General features: G+C 36.6%; 2 protein-coding genes across 3 annotated transcripts in view; both read left to right on the forward strand.

Annotated features, from left to right (window-relative positions):
• The window catches only part of pip5k1ba (phosphatidylinositol-4-phosphate 5-kinase, type I, beta a), a 23,038-nt gene extending 8,413 nt beyond the window's left edge, over positions 1-14,625 (forward strand). The window contains exons 4-15 of the mRNA XM_056241727.1: positions 1,986-2,116; positions 2,419-2,536; positions 4,993-5,145; positions 5,483-5,779; positions 7,641-7,837; positions 10,221-10,301; positions 10,835-10,883; positions 10,984-11,068; positions 11,176-11,322; positions 13,514-13,643; positions 14,030-14,111; positions 14,239-14,625. Coding sequence (XP_056097702.1) covers positions 1,986-2,116; positions 2,419-2,536; positions 4,993-5,145; positions 5,483-5,779; positions 7,641-7,837; positions 10,221-10,301; positions 10,835-10,883; positions 10,984-11,068; positions 11,176-11,322; positions 13,514-13,643; positions 14,030-14,111; positions 14,239-14,241 — 1,473 coding nt within the window. The 3' untranslated portion in view covers positions 14,242-14,625. The remainder of the gene's footprint in view (positions 1-1,985; positions 2,117-2,418; positions 2,537-4,992; positions 5,146-5,482; positions 5,780-7,640; positions 7,838-10,220; positions 10,302-10,834; positions 10,884-10,983; positions 11,069-11,175; positions 11,323-13,513; positions 13,644-14,029; positions 14,112-14,238) is intronic.
• A 1,442-nt stretch (positions 14,626-16,067) lies between these two features.
• The window catches only part of tjp2a (tight junction protein 2a (zona occludens 2)), a 39,820-nt gene continuing 38,840 nt past the window's right edge, over positions 16,068-17,047 (forward strand). Inside the window, exon 1 of one of the 2 annotated variants that reach the window (XM_056241714.1) lies at positions 16,068-16,225. The gene's annotated coding sequence lies outside the window, so the exon portion shown is untranslated. The remainder of the gene's footprint in view (positions 16,226-17,047) is intronic. The other variant, XM_056241713.1, reaches the window with a different exon arrangement.

Raw genomic sequence — 17,047 nt, forward strand, 5'->3', positions numbered from 1 at the left:
TCACTCCAAAGTCCCACTTCAAGGTTTCTGTATTTGGTTGTGTTGAGTATTTGGAGCACACGTGTTGTAAAACTTTTTTTCTTAATTTGCGGGTGTTTTTCTATTTACATGTGTTTTCTTCAGTTGCAGCGCGCTGAGCTCTCTCAGCCACTGTACTTTTCACCCCCAAATCATAGAATACAAATAAATATATAAAAAAAATAAAGATTATTATTTAAATTAAGCACCTGCTTGCCCACCTTCCCCACAATTACTGTAGTGCCACAAAAAAAAAAAAAAAAAAAAAAATTTAATTTCATATAAAAATAATACAATAAAATAGTTTAATGCAAGAAGTAATTATTCTTAAATTAACTAAAAATAAGTATGATTCTTATCAATTTTTAAAGTATTACAGTTTTTCTCAGTCGGTTTGGTACATTTCTCGAATCATCCTCGACATTTGTACAACAGTAAGTGCATTTCTCAAAACAATTCATACAAATAGCAAAGCACCATGGATTTCCTGCAGAAGCTAGTCTCTTGCTCAACATCCTTAGTTCATCTCTCAAAAGTAAATATAAAATATCTGTGTCAATGAACATGTCAGTGCCATCAGAAGGACAAGTCCTTGTGTCATTGTGTACGGATAAGACGGTCAAATTGCTTAGTCATGTTGTCAGTATAACAGTGTACTCTGGAGGGATGTTCTGATGTTAACTATGGCTATTCAACAGAGACCCATTATAATACATTTTGATCAACATGACATAAGCAATTGATAATGTAGGAAACAGCAGAGAATTGTACATAATCATTTGCATGGATGTACCAAAGCATTTGCAACTTGTTCAAATAAATGAGAAACTGCTTTTTGACACAATGATGTGAAGATTGAACATGTAGTTTTGAGAATTTCAATTCTAATCTGAGAAATGTACCAAAGCGACTGAGAAAAACTGTAATACCATTAAGTGTTTATGGTAAAAACTTTTAATGAAATAATTATCATTATTTTGTCTGTACCAGATTATTTTCCTTAATGTGTTACAGTATTTATAATCTAATTATAATCATTGAGGAAAAATTACAATTCCCAAAAAAATGTGTCTGGATACATTACATTTATTTGCTATGAAAAAAAATGTGCATACATTTTTTTAATGCAAAATATAATTTCTTATTTTCACTTGGTCATGTGGTTTGTGCTTTTTTGTAATGCAGTAGGGTCATTATTGTTATGATTCCTGTCTCGTGTTTAAGACTCTTATTTTGAAGTGCATTCTTGTTCCTATTGTTCCTGGTGTTTGACTTCCTGTGATTAGTTCCTGTTTCCTTTGTTTCCATTGCCTTGTTTGTTCCTATAGTTACCCTCATTAGTTTCCATAGTAACTCATTACCCTCACCTGTTCCTTGTTAGCCTCTTGTCTTCCTGTGTATAAATACCCCCATGTTTCAGTCAGTATTTGTCAGCTGTTGTCTTTGCATGGTTTGTAGAGTTGTTCTGTTCGTGTTTGTTTTGTTTCTTCGTTGCATGAATTACCTTTTTTTTTCTTTAATAAATACTGTTTGCAATTCGATCCAAGCCTCTCCTCTTCCCTACATCAACCGTGACATTTATGATTAGTTTCCAAAATTAAAGTGAAAATAATTGAGTCTGTGAAAGACGTTTAGTTAGTTATACTAGTATTCTAAATGTTTGATAAAACACTAGATTTTACACATTTTTGCAGCTGCCATCACAATTCAAGAGCGTTACAGTTTCACCATACTGTATTTTTTTCACAATACTGTACATTTTTATATTTATTTGCTCATATTGTGACATTCTACCGGTAATACCAAGTAAATGTCTTCTTGTAAATGCCCTCTAAACGTGGCCATATGCCTCAACTTCCTTGTCTATGACTTCCTCCCATGTGTGTTGTTACTGGAGTACTGATAAGAGTGGCCTTTATCTCTGCAGTGATGATTACTTTTCCTGTTTCTTCATGCATTTTCTCCAGCCCACAGCTGAAGCCTTGAGAGGAGCCATCCAGCTTGGCATTGGGTACACAGTCGGCAATCTGACCTCCAAACCAGACAGAGATGTTCTCATGCAAGACTTTTACGTTGTTGAGAGTGTCTTTCTCCCAAGGTACAGTATTAATGTACATGTACCGGGCTTCACACTCGACAGATGTAATGTGTGGTTGCCATTTACTCACTATTCAAACACTGAGATACAATGGCCCTGTTTCAAATGTCAACAGTTCTGTTGTATTTTGATATAAGCTTGTTTAATATTTTCTGCATGATTAATTAGCAGAGCTGAATTCCTACTGCAATCTGCAATTGGTCAGTAATTGGTCAATGCCTAAAAATGCTAGGTTTTGAAAAAGTGCGACACAGTTTTGTTTTAATAACGAATATTTGAATATTGTATCTTTTGTCTTTCAGCGAAGGCAGCAATCTGACCCCAGCTCATCATTACCCTGACTTTCGCTTTAAGAATTACGCTCCTTTGGCTTTCCGTTACTTCAGGGAGCTCTTTGGGATTAAACCAGACGATTATCTGGTAAGACTAAGATAATTATTTACAGTCAAGAATCCTGAAATTCTAGAGAATTTCTCAGGAAACAGTACCATTTGTACCATAAAAAAAGAAATTTCAAAAGATCATATTCTCCACAAAAAAATTTCAGGGCTATATGTAGAAAAGCATTCAATTCATGTGTCATTGAACGGAAGAGAGCCTCGTGTAGACGTCACATACTTTGGATTTTCCCAGCGAAAACGTCCCGATTCCTTCACATAATAAATAGTCTACAGGCTTTCATAGACATCTAAGACTTTTAAGTTTTTTTTTTTTTAAGTTTCGTTACAAGCTGTTCACACAAATTCCTTACATGCAGGTCCTTCTCAAAAAATTAGCATATTGTGATAAAGTTCATTATTTTCCATAATGTAATGATAAAAATGAAACTTTCATATATTTTAGATTCATTGCACACCAACTGAAATATTTCAGGTATTTTATTGTTTTAATACTGATGATTTTGGCATACAGCTCATGAAAACCCAAAATCCCTGTCTCAAAAAATTAGCATATCATGAAAATGGTCTCTAAACAAGCTATTAACCTAATCATCTGAATCAACTAATTAACTCTAAACACCTGCAAAAGATTCCTGAGGCTTTTAAAAACTCCCAGCCTGTTTCATTACTCAAAACCGCAATCATGGGTAAGACTGCCGACCTGACTGCTGTCCAGAAGGCCATCATTGACACCCTCAAGCAAGAGGATAAGACAGAAAGAAATTTCTGAACAAATAGGCTGTTCCCAGAGTGCTGTATCAAGGCACCTCAGTGGGAAGTCTGTGGGAAGGAAAAAGTGTGGCAAAAAAACGCTGCACAACGAGAAGAGGTGACCGGACCCTGAGGAAGCTGGAGAAGGACCGATTCCAGACCTTGGGGGACCTGCGGAAGCAGTGGACTGAGTCTGGAGTAGAAACATCCAGAGCCACCGTGCACAGGCGTGTGCAGGAAATGGGATACAGGTGCCGCATTCCCCAGGTCAAGCCACTTTTGAACCAGAAACAGCGGCAGAAGCGCCTGACCTGGGCTACAGAGAAGCAGCACTGGACTGTTGCTCAGTTTTGCATGTCATTCGGAAATCAAGGTGCCAGAGTCTGGAGGAAGACTGGGGAGAAGGAAATGCCAAAATGCCTGAAGTCCAGTGTCAAGTACCCACAGTCAGTGATGGTCTGGGGTGCCATGTCAGCTGCTGGTGTTGGTGCACTGTGTTTTATCAAGGGCAGGGTCAATGCAGCTAGCTATCAGGAGATTTTGGAGCACTTCATGCTTCCATCTGCTGAAAAGCTTTATGGAGATGAAGATTTCATTTTTCAGCACGACCTGGCACCCGCTCACAGTGCCAAAACCACTGGTAAATGGTTTACTGACCATGGTATTACTGTGCTCAATTGGCCTGCCAACTCTCCTGACCTGAACCCCATAGAGAATCTGTGGGATGTTGTGAAGAGAAAGTTGAGAGACGCAAGACCCAACACTCTGGATGAGCTTAAGGCCGCTATCGAAGCATCCTGGGCCTCCATAACACCTCAGCAGTGCCACAGGCTGATTGCCTCCATGCCACGCCGCATTGAAGCAGTCATTTCTGCAAAAGGATTCCCGACCAAGTATTGACTATTGAGTGCATAACTGAACATAATTATTTGAAGGTTGACTTTTTTTTTTGTATTAAAAACACCTATTTTATTGGTCGGATGAAATATGCTAATTTTTTGAGACAGGAATTTTGGGTTTTCATGAGCTGTATGCTAAAATCATCAGAATTAAAACAATAAAAGACCTGAAATATTTCAGTTGGTGTGCAATGAATCTAAAATATATTAAAGTTTCATTTTTATCATTACATTATGGAAAATAATTAACTTTATCACAATATGCTAATTTTTTGAGAAGGACCTGTATAGGCCCTTAAAAATGTAATGTTTTAAACTTAATAATGGGCTAAAATGAACAAAATTAATGTTGTATTTCAAATGTTGCATCACATTAAACAATATATTAGTCAATATATTGAATAATAGGACAAAAATAATAAATAAGTAATAAAAAATAAAGTTTAGCATCCTGTAAATTATGTCATTGCAAAGTCATTGGGAGACAAACGAGGCAGTGTTATTTTTGTATTTTTTTACTATTCTAATATTTATTCATATATTGATATTTACTTCAGTTTTAGTTTTAGTACTTCAATTTAAACTTATTTTATTTCAGTTATTTGGCAAGGCAGCATCTAATTTTTGTTTAATTTGATGTTTTTCAAAGTTTTAAGTAAGTTTTTTGATATTTATATTTTGTTTTATTTTAGCTTCATTTCATTTTTTTTTTTTTTTTAGTTTCAGTTTTAGTGAACATTAACAACACAGAAATGAGACCATTTGAAAATGAAAGTGCACGTGTGTTTGTAGAATCTGCATTATTAATGCGTATTTTCATCTGCAGTACTCTATTTGTAAAGAACCTCTGATCGAGCTGTCGAACCCTGGAGCGAGTAGCTCGTGGTTTTACTTAACCAGTGATGATGAGTTCATTATAAAGACTGTGCAGAACAAAGAAGCTGAATTTCTGCAGAAGCTGCTTCCAGGTTATTACATGGTGAGCCACACAACCTGCCACAACTGACAACAATACAGGCAGAAACTGCACTATACACTGCTGTCTTTTTAGTGAATCTTTTTTTCATCTAAAACATCCCAGTTCCTCACATTTAAAATTAACATTTAAATATAAAAATGAGTAATGCAGACTCAAGATAATCATTGTATTGCCGTTTCATGGCCCTGTTTACTGTAGACATACAGGACTACACTGCACATTAAAAACACATTAAACAGTCAGTTAACAGTCAACCCCCACTATCTTCTGGCAATTTTACAGTAAGTATACCATATTTTTCTCTTTTAAAAAACGTATCTGTCCTTCTCGATTGCAGAATCTGAACCAGAACCCAAGGACCCTCCTACCGAAGTTTTACGGGCTGTACTGCATTCAGTGTGGCGGTGTTAATATCAGATTGGTGGTGATGAACAACATTCTGCCTCGCTCTTTGAAAATGCACTACAAATACGACTTGAAGGGCTCCACTTACAAACGCAGAGCGTCACGGAAGGAGCGTGGCAAATCCTCCCCGACCTTTAAAGATCTGGACTTCCAGGAGATGCACGAAGGCCTTTACTTCGATGCAGACACGTACAGCGCCTTGATGAAGACTCTTCAGAGAGATTGTCGGGTGAGTCGTATTGTTGAACACTTTAAAAGCCAGTTGCGCTCACGCCATGGCGGATTCGCTATTTACATGTGCATTTTTTTTTTTTGCGGAATTTGCAAGCGGAAAGACCGAACGCTTCTCCAGAGAGCAATCGGATCTGCTCGTGCACAAAGTTAAAGCTCTCAAGCAGACCATTCCACCATATCATTATGTACATAATAATAATATTTTAATTCTAATGTGCTCATCCTTCCCTCGCATTTTGTAACAAATCCTTCCCTCGTGGGTCAAAATGATCCGAAGCCCTAAAATTATACTTAACTTTTTTTTTTTGTCCAGAAACCTTATTTTATTTCATTTTGATCATATTTTTTCTATTTTTGAATGCAATTTTTTGGGAAATAAATAGTAATTTAAGCACATTCCTCACATTTTTTTCACCTTGTAATTCAAAATAACACAATTTTATGCCTAAACCTTTTAATTCAGCTCAAAATATAAAAATGATATTTCATGACTCTAGCCACTAGATGGCCCTATTGTAGCCTGACTTCGTCATACTCATATTCTAGTCAGAATGTGAGTCTGATACTGCTCCATAGGGCTTTGATTATGAGGCGTGTCTTAACCGAACCAGGAAAAAAAAACTCTGCACTCAATTGGATAGACCTACAACCAATGAGAGCAACGCAGTAAGTCAACTACTTTGCATAGCACAGTTGTCAACTACAGAACTCAAATGCACGCACGCTGGAAGAAGTAAAATAACGAGTGTTGCTTCTTTTACTTGGTCCTCTATGAGTGCGACCAAAGGAGAAACCACAACGACCACAGGGTTTCATTGCGTCCCATCTTCTTAGTGACCATCGGAGCCAGCTGATAAGTTACACTTTTGCCGAATCCTGAAGGAAGGACGGCAAAAATATCTTTCCGATCGATAAATGCCTTGATTGCAGTTTTCTGTTCGTCTATTAAAATGAATGCGCTGTCGATTTATTTTACAACAGGCGCGATAGCGGGATCTATACATCTCAATTCTTCAGCTGCAGTCATCGCGCTCTTTGATAACGTGATGATTACGTCCCTGCAGACCATCTGTCCATCATCGTATAAAGCCCCCCCTGGCAATTTGATTGGCCCGAACATTTTTTGACTGATCATAATTACTCCTCAATGGATTGAGTCCAGACCAAACTTCTCGACCAAAAAATGTTATGGGCGGGGTTCGGGCTGGCATCCAGGCTAGCCTTATAGCACTAATTGGAGCAAATGAGCTGTTTCCCCTGGGACCTAAAGTCAGTTTTTCTTAAGGATGCATTCAGACACACATGTAGACATTATAAAATAATTTTATGTGTACTGAAGCATTCCTCGCATTCCATTCATTCCTGATTTGTTACTTTTTTCCATTTCAACCACAAAACTCCTCGAATCCATTCAATTTTGTTGTGTGTATTCGTGGTTCAAGTGTGACAAAGGTCAATTTTTTTTAAAAAGGACACAAAATATTCTGGCTCAAAATGACCCAAGGGGAGGATGAAGGTTAAATAACAAAAAAAAATAAACACTGCACCATTGACTTCAGACCAGGTTTCAGTTGGTCAGTGGCGCAGTCTATTTCAGTTACCTCAAAATAGCAACTCGCCAACAATGCGCCTGAACACACTTCGTTTTCAGACCAGCGCATATTTTTTTTTCATGGGCGCAAAAATAAGCACAAATGCATTTGCTATTTAAACAACGTGGCGCAGGACATGAAAATGATAACTGCGTCAGGCTGAAACTTGCAAAGTTTTGCATTGCGCCGGTTGTATGATAGAGCCCTATCATTTGGCATTATAAGTGACTTGTGGTTGTGATTTCCATTCATTTTCTTCCTCAGGTGCTGGAAAGCTTTAAAATCATGGACTACAGTTTGCTGCTGGGAATCCATGTTCTGGACAGGAAGATGAGGGGGAGAGGAGGCCGAGGGGACAGTAAGCGTCAGGGTGGGCAGAAGGTCCTGTACTCCACAGCCCGCGAGTCCATTCAAGGAGACGGCAAAGCTGCCGAGCCTCTCGCTGACGCCGACGACGACACGTGAGTGAAACCGCTCCGTTTTCAGAGTAAACAGAAATAAAAGTTGTAAGCAGTTTATGTTGTTTGGCAAACTTTCACCACACGCCCTTTCTCCAAAAATATATCCTTCAAAGACATGTCAGCCTACTGTTCAAAAGTTTGGGGTCAGTACTTTTCGTTTAAAAAAGAAATTAACACTTTCATTTAGCAAGGATGCATTAAATTGATAATAAATGCTGTTGTTGTTTTTTTGTTTTTTACTTTATATTCATCAAAGAATACTGAAAAAAATACAGCAGTTTCCACAAAAATATTAGGCAGTAATGGCTGCTGAAAATTCAGCCATCACAGGTATAAATGGCATTTTAAAATATATTTAAAAAGAAAACTGCTATTTTAAATTGAAACAATATTTCACAATGTTACTGTTTTTACTATATTTTTGATCAAATAAATGCAGCCTTGGTTTTAAGTTGTTTGGCAAACTTTCACCACACGCCCTTTCTCCAAAAATGTCATTCAAAAGTTTGGGGTCAGTACTTAAAAAAAAAGAAAAAAGAAGAAATTAATGATTTCCATTACACGAGAGTAGATGTTAAAACTTCATGCTGATTTGTACTCGGCTTTCGCCAAGATAAGCAACACTAAGACGTAGCTTTACAGTAAGCTATGCTTCTCCATCCATTTACGCTTCTTTCCATATGGTGGTGTGACTCCCCTTCTGTCCGGCGTTAACGACTGCAGTGTACTTGGCGCGTCAGCACACGCGACGGCTGCAACTACAGGACCAGCACGACAACCGTCTGGATTGAACCGAGTAGGGGACATCTCTAGGGTCTTCAAGTGGGCACCTTCCGTCCTCAGTGTTTCGTCGACTAGCCCACGACACCTCAAGAGGGCTCGACAGTGACTCTGGCGTCCCAGAGTCACCCCCCTCCGTCCCCCACTCAACTCAGCCCAGCTTACTGACCTCTACATCCCTCCTGCTGCTGAGACCTAACCACAATATCACAATCTCTCCGCGACCCAACCATACGCGCCAACCCGTTTGACTAAGGCTGTCGAGCCCCACTGGTGCGTTAATGCAGTTTCAGTGGCAACGGTTCCGTATGGCATACCACCTACCGCAAAACACAATATCTACCCAACCACCCGTCACCAGTCGTTTTCTCGTTGGTTTCTCACGATTCAGACATCCAGGAAATGCACACTTTACAACCATTTTAAACATGGAGACCCGTGAGCGTCATCTTCTCAGTTCTCGCGCATGCGTCGTGTTGCTCTCGTGAACTCACTCACAGGCCCACACAGAAGAAAGTGAAGAGTTGGTGTTAGTAGAGTATTAGTAGACTGGTAGTGTTCGGGTTAGAATAAGTTGACATGTAGTTGCAAAGTTACTTATAGTCAGTAGAATGTCTTTTGGGGGAACATCACAATAAATATCAGATATTAAGCAGACAGTCTACTAATACTCTAATGAGAGTTAGTGAACATGTAGTTGCAAAGTTACTTATAATCAACAAAATGTTCAAAAGGGACCATCAAAATAAAGTGTTACCTACAATATTACTGTTTTACTGTATTTTTTTTTTTTTTTTTGTTATCAAATAAATGCAGACTTGGTGATATATATGTTATACCATGGTCATTTACCAGCATTGACAACTTAAAGCTTTGATGTTTGAAAATGTATGTTTGCAGCTCGTAGATCCGTCCACTTTGAATCAGACTGAGATAAAGTAGTGCATAAGATTACATTTAATTGAATTAATGAATTATAGAATTAAATTTAATTAATTGTTGAGAGAGAGAGAGTTTATTACCTGTGTCTCTTCAGCATCTCTCTCAATTATATTAACAATGATGTTGTAAGTTTAATTTAAAACCAGCAGTATAACCCCCTTGTTACTGAGAAATATAATGATGTAGTGATTCAGTTGCAAAGCTATTTTATTACTAAAAGTCGCGGGGCAGCATTGAAAAGTCTCTGTGCTCCTGAATGTTTCTGTGTGTGCGCAGCGCAATCTCCAATTGACATATGTGTGTGTGTGATTCAACGAAAACAGCGCATTAATATAGAACGGTGATTAAACTGACTGGAACTACCTGTGCATTAAACGCTTTTATTGCACACCTTCCGTCCAATCAGAATTAAGTATTCAAAAAGACCATGGTATAAATATATATATACAATTCTTTCATTTTGTTCCTGTCAGCTAATCTGAATACACAAAATGATTCATAGAACAAATAGTGTTGTCAGGGAATCTGATCGACTAAAAAAGGGGGGTATCAGAATGTCAAAAAATGTAAAATGCTTCCTCTGTTCTTTTAAAACATTTCCAATCGATTTTATGACTGACCTTGGATTAGTTTTGAAATAATCATGTGCTTTTTTTTCTAGAATGGGTGGCATCCCTGCTAAACACAAAGAAGAGAAGTTGCTGATCTTTTTGGGGATTATTGATATCCTGCAGTCCTACAGGTATGAGTCTCCTTATGTTACCGTTCCTGTGTTTCCTTTCTGTGTTTAGTTCCTGTTCCCTTTGTTAGTTTGTTTCTATGGTTACCTGTTCTTCATTTAGTTTCCTTTGATTGTATCTAGTATTTGTACTCCCTCGCTGCATCCGAAATCAAATACTTCCCTACTACAGTATATAGTATGCGAAAAAACAGTAAGCCAAAAGAGAAGTTTGTGCGAATACATAGTATTGGAAAAACAGTGAAAAGTTCCCGGATGACCCACTACTTCTGGTGAGATTCTGAAGTGTGTCTTCAATGGACACTTTACTAATCCGGTCATGTGACATTATCAACATGGCAAATGTAGTACGTCCGGATTACATTCAAACTACACACATTCATACTTGTATAGTGTGTACTTTTTTAACGGTCGCGATGTAAATTCAATTCGATTTCGGTTCTTGTCTGAGATTACGTTTGTGTTAATGTGTGGTTCTTTGTGATCTCCTGTGTTGAAAATGTTGAATACTGAATATGTCTATCTTATATACATAGATTTATAAAGAAGGTTGAACACTCATGGAAGGCTCTTGTGCATGATGGTGTATGTATTTTTCCCTTTTTTAAACTGAAATATTATTTTATTATATACTACTATTTGAACATCATTATGATTTATGGCTCTTTGCAACTTTGCATGCTAGGACACAGTATCTGTCCATAGACCTAATTTCTACGCTGACAGATTCCTGAAATTCATGGGTGGCACGGTATTTAAAAAGATTCACCGTAAGTTTAATTCTTCTTTATTATTTACAATGGAGTTATGATCATTTGAAATGCTGTACCACATCTCACATTTCTCCCTCTTTCTTTCCCCCCTTCTTTGCTTTTAGCTCTCCGTGGAGCGTCCTCGAGAAGGAAGAAGAGCTCTATCCAGTGTCGGTCCGCCTCACAGGAGGTCCTGTCGACTGTAAATGAAGAGAGTCAAGAAGAGAGGAGGGCGCTAAGCCTCGAAAAACTCGAAAACATCGATGATACAGGTGCTTCTTGTGCAAGCCGACTTAGAAGAGTACTTCCCTATTACACACATTTATAAATCTTACAGTTTTACTTAAAGGAACAGTTCAACCAAAAATGATATTTAATTTATATTTAGTGCATATCATTCCAAACATGCATGATGATGTTATTTTTGGAGCAAATAATCAAATGTAATGCCAAATTAATAGTTTTACATTAAAGTAGGTTTTAAATCATTAGGTCTCATTCATGAAACATTCGTAAATATACGAGTAAATATGCTGGTGATTTGCGCGTAAAGAGACCTTCCCGAAAACTCTTCTCTTGATTCACAAATACTTCGTAAACGTCAGATGTGATAGTGAAATGTGTGTGTGTGTTAATGAATTCCAATCAGTCGTAAATGGGATGCGCGTGCACGTTCATTCTCAATTACCATAAATCCCGCCCATTAAATCCGACTGACACCTATATATGGGCATCATATTATGACATGAATGCGAATGAAAAAAAAAATTCTCAGATGCAGAAATTGAAGTTTTATTATCAGAAGTTCATTCAAAACGCCACATTTTATTTTCAAGCGTACATAGTGGTGTATCGGGTCCGAAAAAAAAGGAAGCTTGGCAGCATATTACAGATGCAGTTAATGGAGTTTCATCTGTTAATCGAACATTCCCAGAAGTGAGAAGAAAATGGTTCGACATTAAGCTTGAGAGCAAAAAACTAATTAGTTCACTTCGGAAAAATAGTATTCAAACTGGAGAAGGACCACCATCGCAGATGCTATTACTGGCTCTCATAATAAGAAAAACTGTATGTAATTACTATATATAATATTTTTTCAAAATTTTGTGCAAATATGTACCCGATTAAGGTGAATTAAAATGCAGCCTTATTAATGAGCAAAAATTAATGAGGGTGTTAAGCGTACCAACTAACATTTGGAAAATACGAACATTTTAATGAATCCGAAACTTTACGCCAGAACCACTTTACACACGATTTACACAAAAATTCGTTCTGCTCGTGTTTCATGAATGAGACCCATTGTGTTTTAATAGCCTTTTGTAATGTTTTCAAGAAGTACACTTAATTTAATGTGTTGACTAACATACTAAAGCACATGCAAAAAAGTACTTGATTATAGTTTCAACTGTAGTGCTTTTGTAATGATGCAATGAGCGCATGATTAATGGAGTACAACAAACAAACAGTCTTTAATCAAAATCCAACTAGGAAACATGCAGGAGAATAACTAGGAGTAAAGATACACAACCACGTATAGCGAAACTAAGGGCTTAAATACACAATTGAGGCTAATCATCAGAAACCGAAACAGGTGCGTACCTTAATCAGTAACCAAGGAAACTAACTGGTGGCGGGAAAATGAGAACAAAGGAAACAGGAACTAGAACTAAAACAAAACATACATGTGACAGTGTAATACAATATTACAACCCGAATTCCGGAGAAGTTGGGACGTTTTTTAAATTTGAATAAAATGAAAACTATAAGACTTTCAAATCACATGAGCCAATATTTTATTCACAATAGAACTCCAGACACTCATAAACTCGATGCCCAGACGTCTTCAAACTGTTTTGGAAAGAAGAGGAGATGTTACACCATGGTAAACGTGCCCCGTCCCAACTATTTTGAGACCTGTAGCAGGCATCAAATTTAAAATGAGCTCATTTAGTGGATAAAAGTGTAAAATTTCTCCGTTTAAACATTTGTTATGTTATCTATGTTCTATTGTGAATAAAATATTGGCTCATGTGATTTGAAAGTCTTATAGTTTTCATTTTATTCAAATTTAAAAAACGTCCCAACTTCTCCGGAATTCGGGTTGTATATTTAAAGTTCATTTTAAATTGCAACTTCATCACAAATGTGTAATTACAAATATATGTAAATACATGACACACGTATTGAAATTACATATAAAGATGTACTTAAGTCCTACTTAAGTGGGTAAAAAAGCCATTTAAAATAATTTAATTTAATTTAAATGCAATTAAGTGTCCAAAAACAATACATCATTTCATATGAAGTCTATTCTATTCTTCTGAAGTATATCATTTGCATAAGTACTCTTTTTAAAAGTATAATAAAATGTACTTCTATTTTTACAAGGGATGCCATACAATTGAATATTTTTGACATTTAACATAAATAATTTCTTCCCATGCTACTTCTTTATGACAGATAAACCCTCCCCTCAGAAACCTGATGTTATTCCAAGCTCCACAAGACTCGATCCAGCTGTTTCCGTGGCCACTTTGTCTTCTGCTTCCTCTTTAGATGATGTGAAAACTGAACTACAAACAGAAAACAGGTGTTTATTTAACACACACACACACACACACACACACACACACAAACACGCACACGCTCACAACTTCTCATCACACAAAACTTTCTGCATTTTTACATTTTCAAAAAAAAAAAACGTAATTTCGTATGATTTATAGGTTGTTTTCCTAACACATTTTTGGTCCTCATAACGTAGTGAATACCAGGACCACACACACACACACACACACACACACACACACACACACACACACACACACACACACACACACTAATATAGACATATTAGTTTAATTAAAAAGGTCTTTGTGAACTTTCATATTTCTTTACAGAACTTAAATACAATGTTATTGCCACCAAAGCTTTCTGTCTGACTTATCACTGGGTTTTTTTTCTTCTTTTTTGTAGAACGTCCAGCTCGACTCTTGCTCTGGAGGACGGCATTCCTCCTCTTCCGAGCACACCCGAGTCTGGTCTGGACGTCTACCTGGTCAGTTAAATCACACATATCCCCTTTCTCATTACATGCCTTGTGTCGTAGTTCCCCTGGAACTCAAACTCTTTTGTGTCATTCGCTCCAGATCATTGACTGTGGCTTATATTGTTTTCTTTTTAAGTGATGCGTAAGGCTTTCTGAAGCGGACCAGATCATCGAAACATTGCTGTCTCACCCGTCACTCCACAACTTTGCACAATGGATATCTCTAGCTGCTAATTCACATGGACTGAGAAAAGCCTTACGTCTGAAACCATGGCAGAGTGATTGCCACACTATAGTACTGCAGTGCCTTACACTGTGCACTTTGTACCCACTTGAAAACACAAGTTTGTTGCATAATAATAGTTACACTCCCATTAGACCAGTGTACTGTAACTGTCTCATAAATGCACTGGTCGGTACGCATGTTAAAGCTGTGACACCTGATTAAAGCATGTGTCATACAAAGAAATGTATAATTTATTCTATATGAATCATGGTATAATTATATTGTGAGCACTCCTGACTTGTATTGTGTGAGTAATGATTTCATTCATTTATTTGATCATTACAGTACAATGACTAGTACCAAAAATTAAGTTTTGGTCATGTGATTTTGACGTACAATCGGCACAATTATAATGGTCTATGTTACTTTGTGTAAAGATTTAAATGGGTTTAAAAGTTAAAAACCATCAATCTTTAAAAAACTTTTTATAAAAATGTATTTAAATATATTTTGATTAGAGTAATATATTAATTAAATGTGCTTTTATGTATAATGTTTTTAGTTGCTATTAAATGCTGCATCTTCAGTAGAACTTTTCTACTTTTTCTGCCTCGCATGAATTTGTCTGTCTATAAAATATGCCTGAAGAGCTGCAAGGTATATTAATGCACCAATAATTCTTATTTCAAGTTATTCTAATGTTTAATTAATGTAATTAAAAATAGCAGTTATAAAATATGGAGTATCAAGCCTGCAAAAATTAAAAAATAATTAATTAATTCAATTTAATCCTGAATTTAATTTTTGTATTTTTCCTTTATATATATATATTCATGTATTCTTACATTTATTTATGCGTTCATTTATTTTTATATTTCCCACATGTATTTATTTCTGCAGGTTTGGTCCTCCATAATAACGTTCGTTCTCTTCATCTGTTGTTGAAGCATAATACTGTAGTGCAAAAGACACTAGTCACTGCTTGCAAAAGACAAATACAATCCACTAGAGGGTGTTTTGGTGTTGTTTATCCCAGTAGGATATGCTCTTTGATCAAACAGGTATATTATGCACTGTATTTATTACATCAAAATGTATATTACAATGGCATAAAGGCCCTCTTAAGGATGATATGCCTATTTCTAGTCTCAAATAAAAATATATTTGTTTTATTGAATTTTGTTTGGTTTGAAGCAACGCAATTCATGTGAAAAGAAATTATAAAAGGTTTATATGATTAATAAACATTTAAATATAAAGATAGGAAGATTAATAATGCAAAATACTGATAAGGCAACATGTGTCACCATAAGCATATTGAGCAAGATATTAGAGGTTTTAAGTACACACTTATTCAAAATAACCCATTTTTCAAATCACTTTTCTTAACATCTTAAATGGCAACACCATAACCTAGAAGAACCGAAAATCATGCTCGTGTCTCAAAATGGATATGATTATTGCACGGAATATAATTTAAAAAATCGGATAAAAAACATTTTAACATTTAGCCTATTAAATGTAATGATAGGCTATTTTTTCGACATTTTGTATTTTTACATATTCTGACCATTATGATAATACAATATAAGGTACAAGTTTAACCACTACATGTCAGAAAGAGTAAACTCTTGCACTGTTTAAAACAAGTGGTTAAATCAAGTCAGGTATGCACAGGAATGAAGCGGCGTGGTCACGTGGTTTGGGAGCGCGCTGCTGGACTCACCTGCGCGCTCACGGACACGCCCATACCTGGACGATCCAGGAAATCTGGGATTGTACGCAGAATCGAGGTGTTCAATCTTTCTCTGGAAGTGTCCAGTCACATATAGATCACCCTGAACCCCGCACGTTTCTGGCAGGAGTTTACGGATCTTCAGTATCGGCGTTTCTAAAGGTAACGTTTCGTTCTTCACACTGGAGCAGTTTTGTTGTTTCTGTCGCATTTCCCTGTTCACTGGTTTCGGTAGTCTATTGTTTAGGGGAGGAGGCTGATAAAAACCTAAGTAATGTCACAGGAACGTACAACACCTGCAGTTAGATTATGTACACATTAATGTGAACTTTAGTACGGACTTGTGTGTGCTTATATGTTCTCGTTGAGTGCAGTTGTCGTGTTTTTGGCAGCGTGTTTCAGGCCTACAGTAGTAGCCTGTCCTGTCATGAAAGACCAGTGTGTTCTCTGCTTTGTCCAGCGTGTTTCTCACGAAAGTGTGTTTTCCTCTCACGCGTGCTTTTGAGTTTCGTGTCATAACGCTGGAGTGTTAAGACGTCTAAGTTCTAACTAAACTTATTTTAAACTTTTCTTTGGATTTTTTTTTATTTTTTTGGTAAACAAATGGAAAAACTTATTTAAAAACAAGAAGTGTTAGATAAAGTTGTTTAAAAGAAAAAAATGTAGGCCTATGTAGTTTTACAATCATGTATTATTTTCCTTAAAAAAAGGTTAACAAAACTGCTTTAAATAATTTGAACTCATCTGCTTAATCTAACTAACATGTAGAAAAAAACTAAATAAAGACAGGAAATGATATCATAGAGCGGACATCCATGACTGTGTCAAAGTCAATAAATCTCCTAAACTATCAGATATTTTTATCGCCATGTTATTCCACAGTTAATGTTCCGCCACAGAATATAAAATAAAAAAGGTCATTTTGACTTTTTATCAAACAATTCTGACTTTTCTTGTAATTACAAGTTTATTTTGCGAGTTTTG

This window comes from Rhinichthys klamathensis, unplaced genomic scaffold (assembly GCF_029890125.1).
Source record: "Rhinichthys klamathensis goyatoka isolate OS25496 unplaced genomic scaffold, OSU_Roscu_1.1 h1tg000665l_1, whole genome shotgun sequence".
NCBI lineage: Eukaryota > Metazoa > Chordata > Actinopteri > Cypriniformes > Leuciscidae > Rhinichthys > Rhinichthys klamathensis.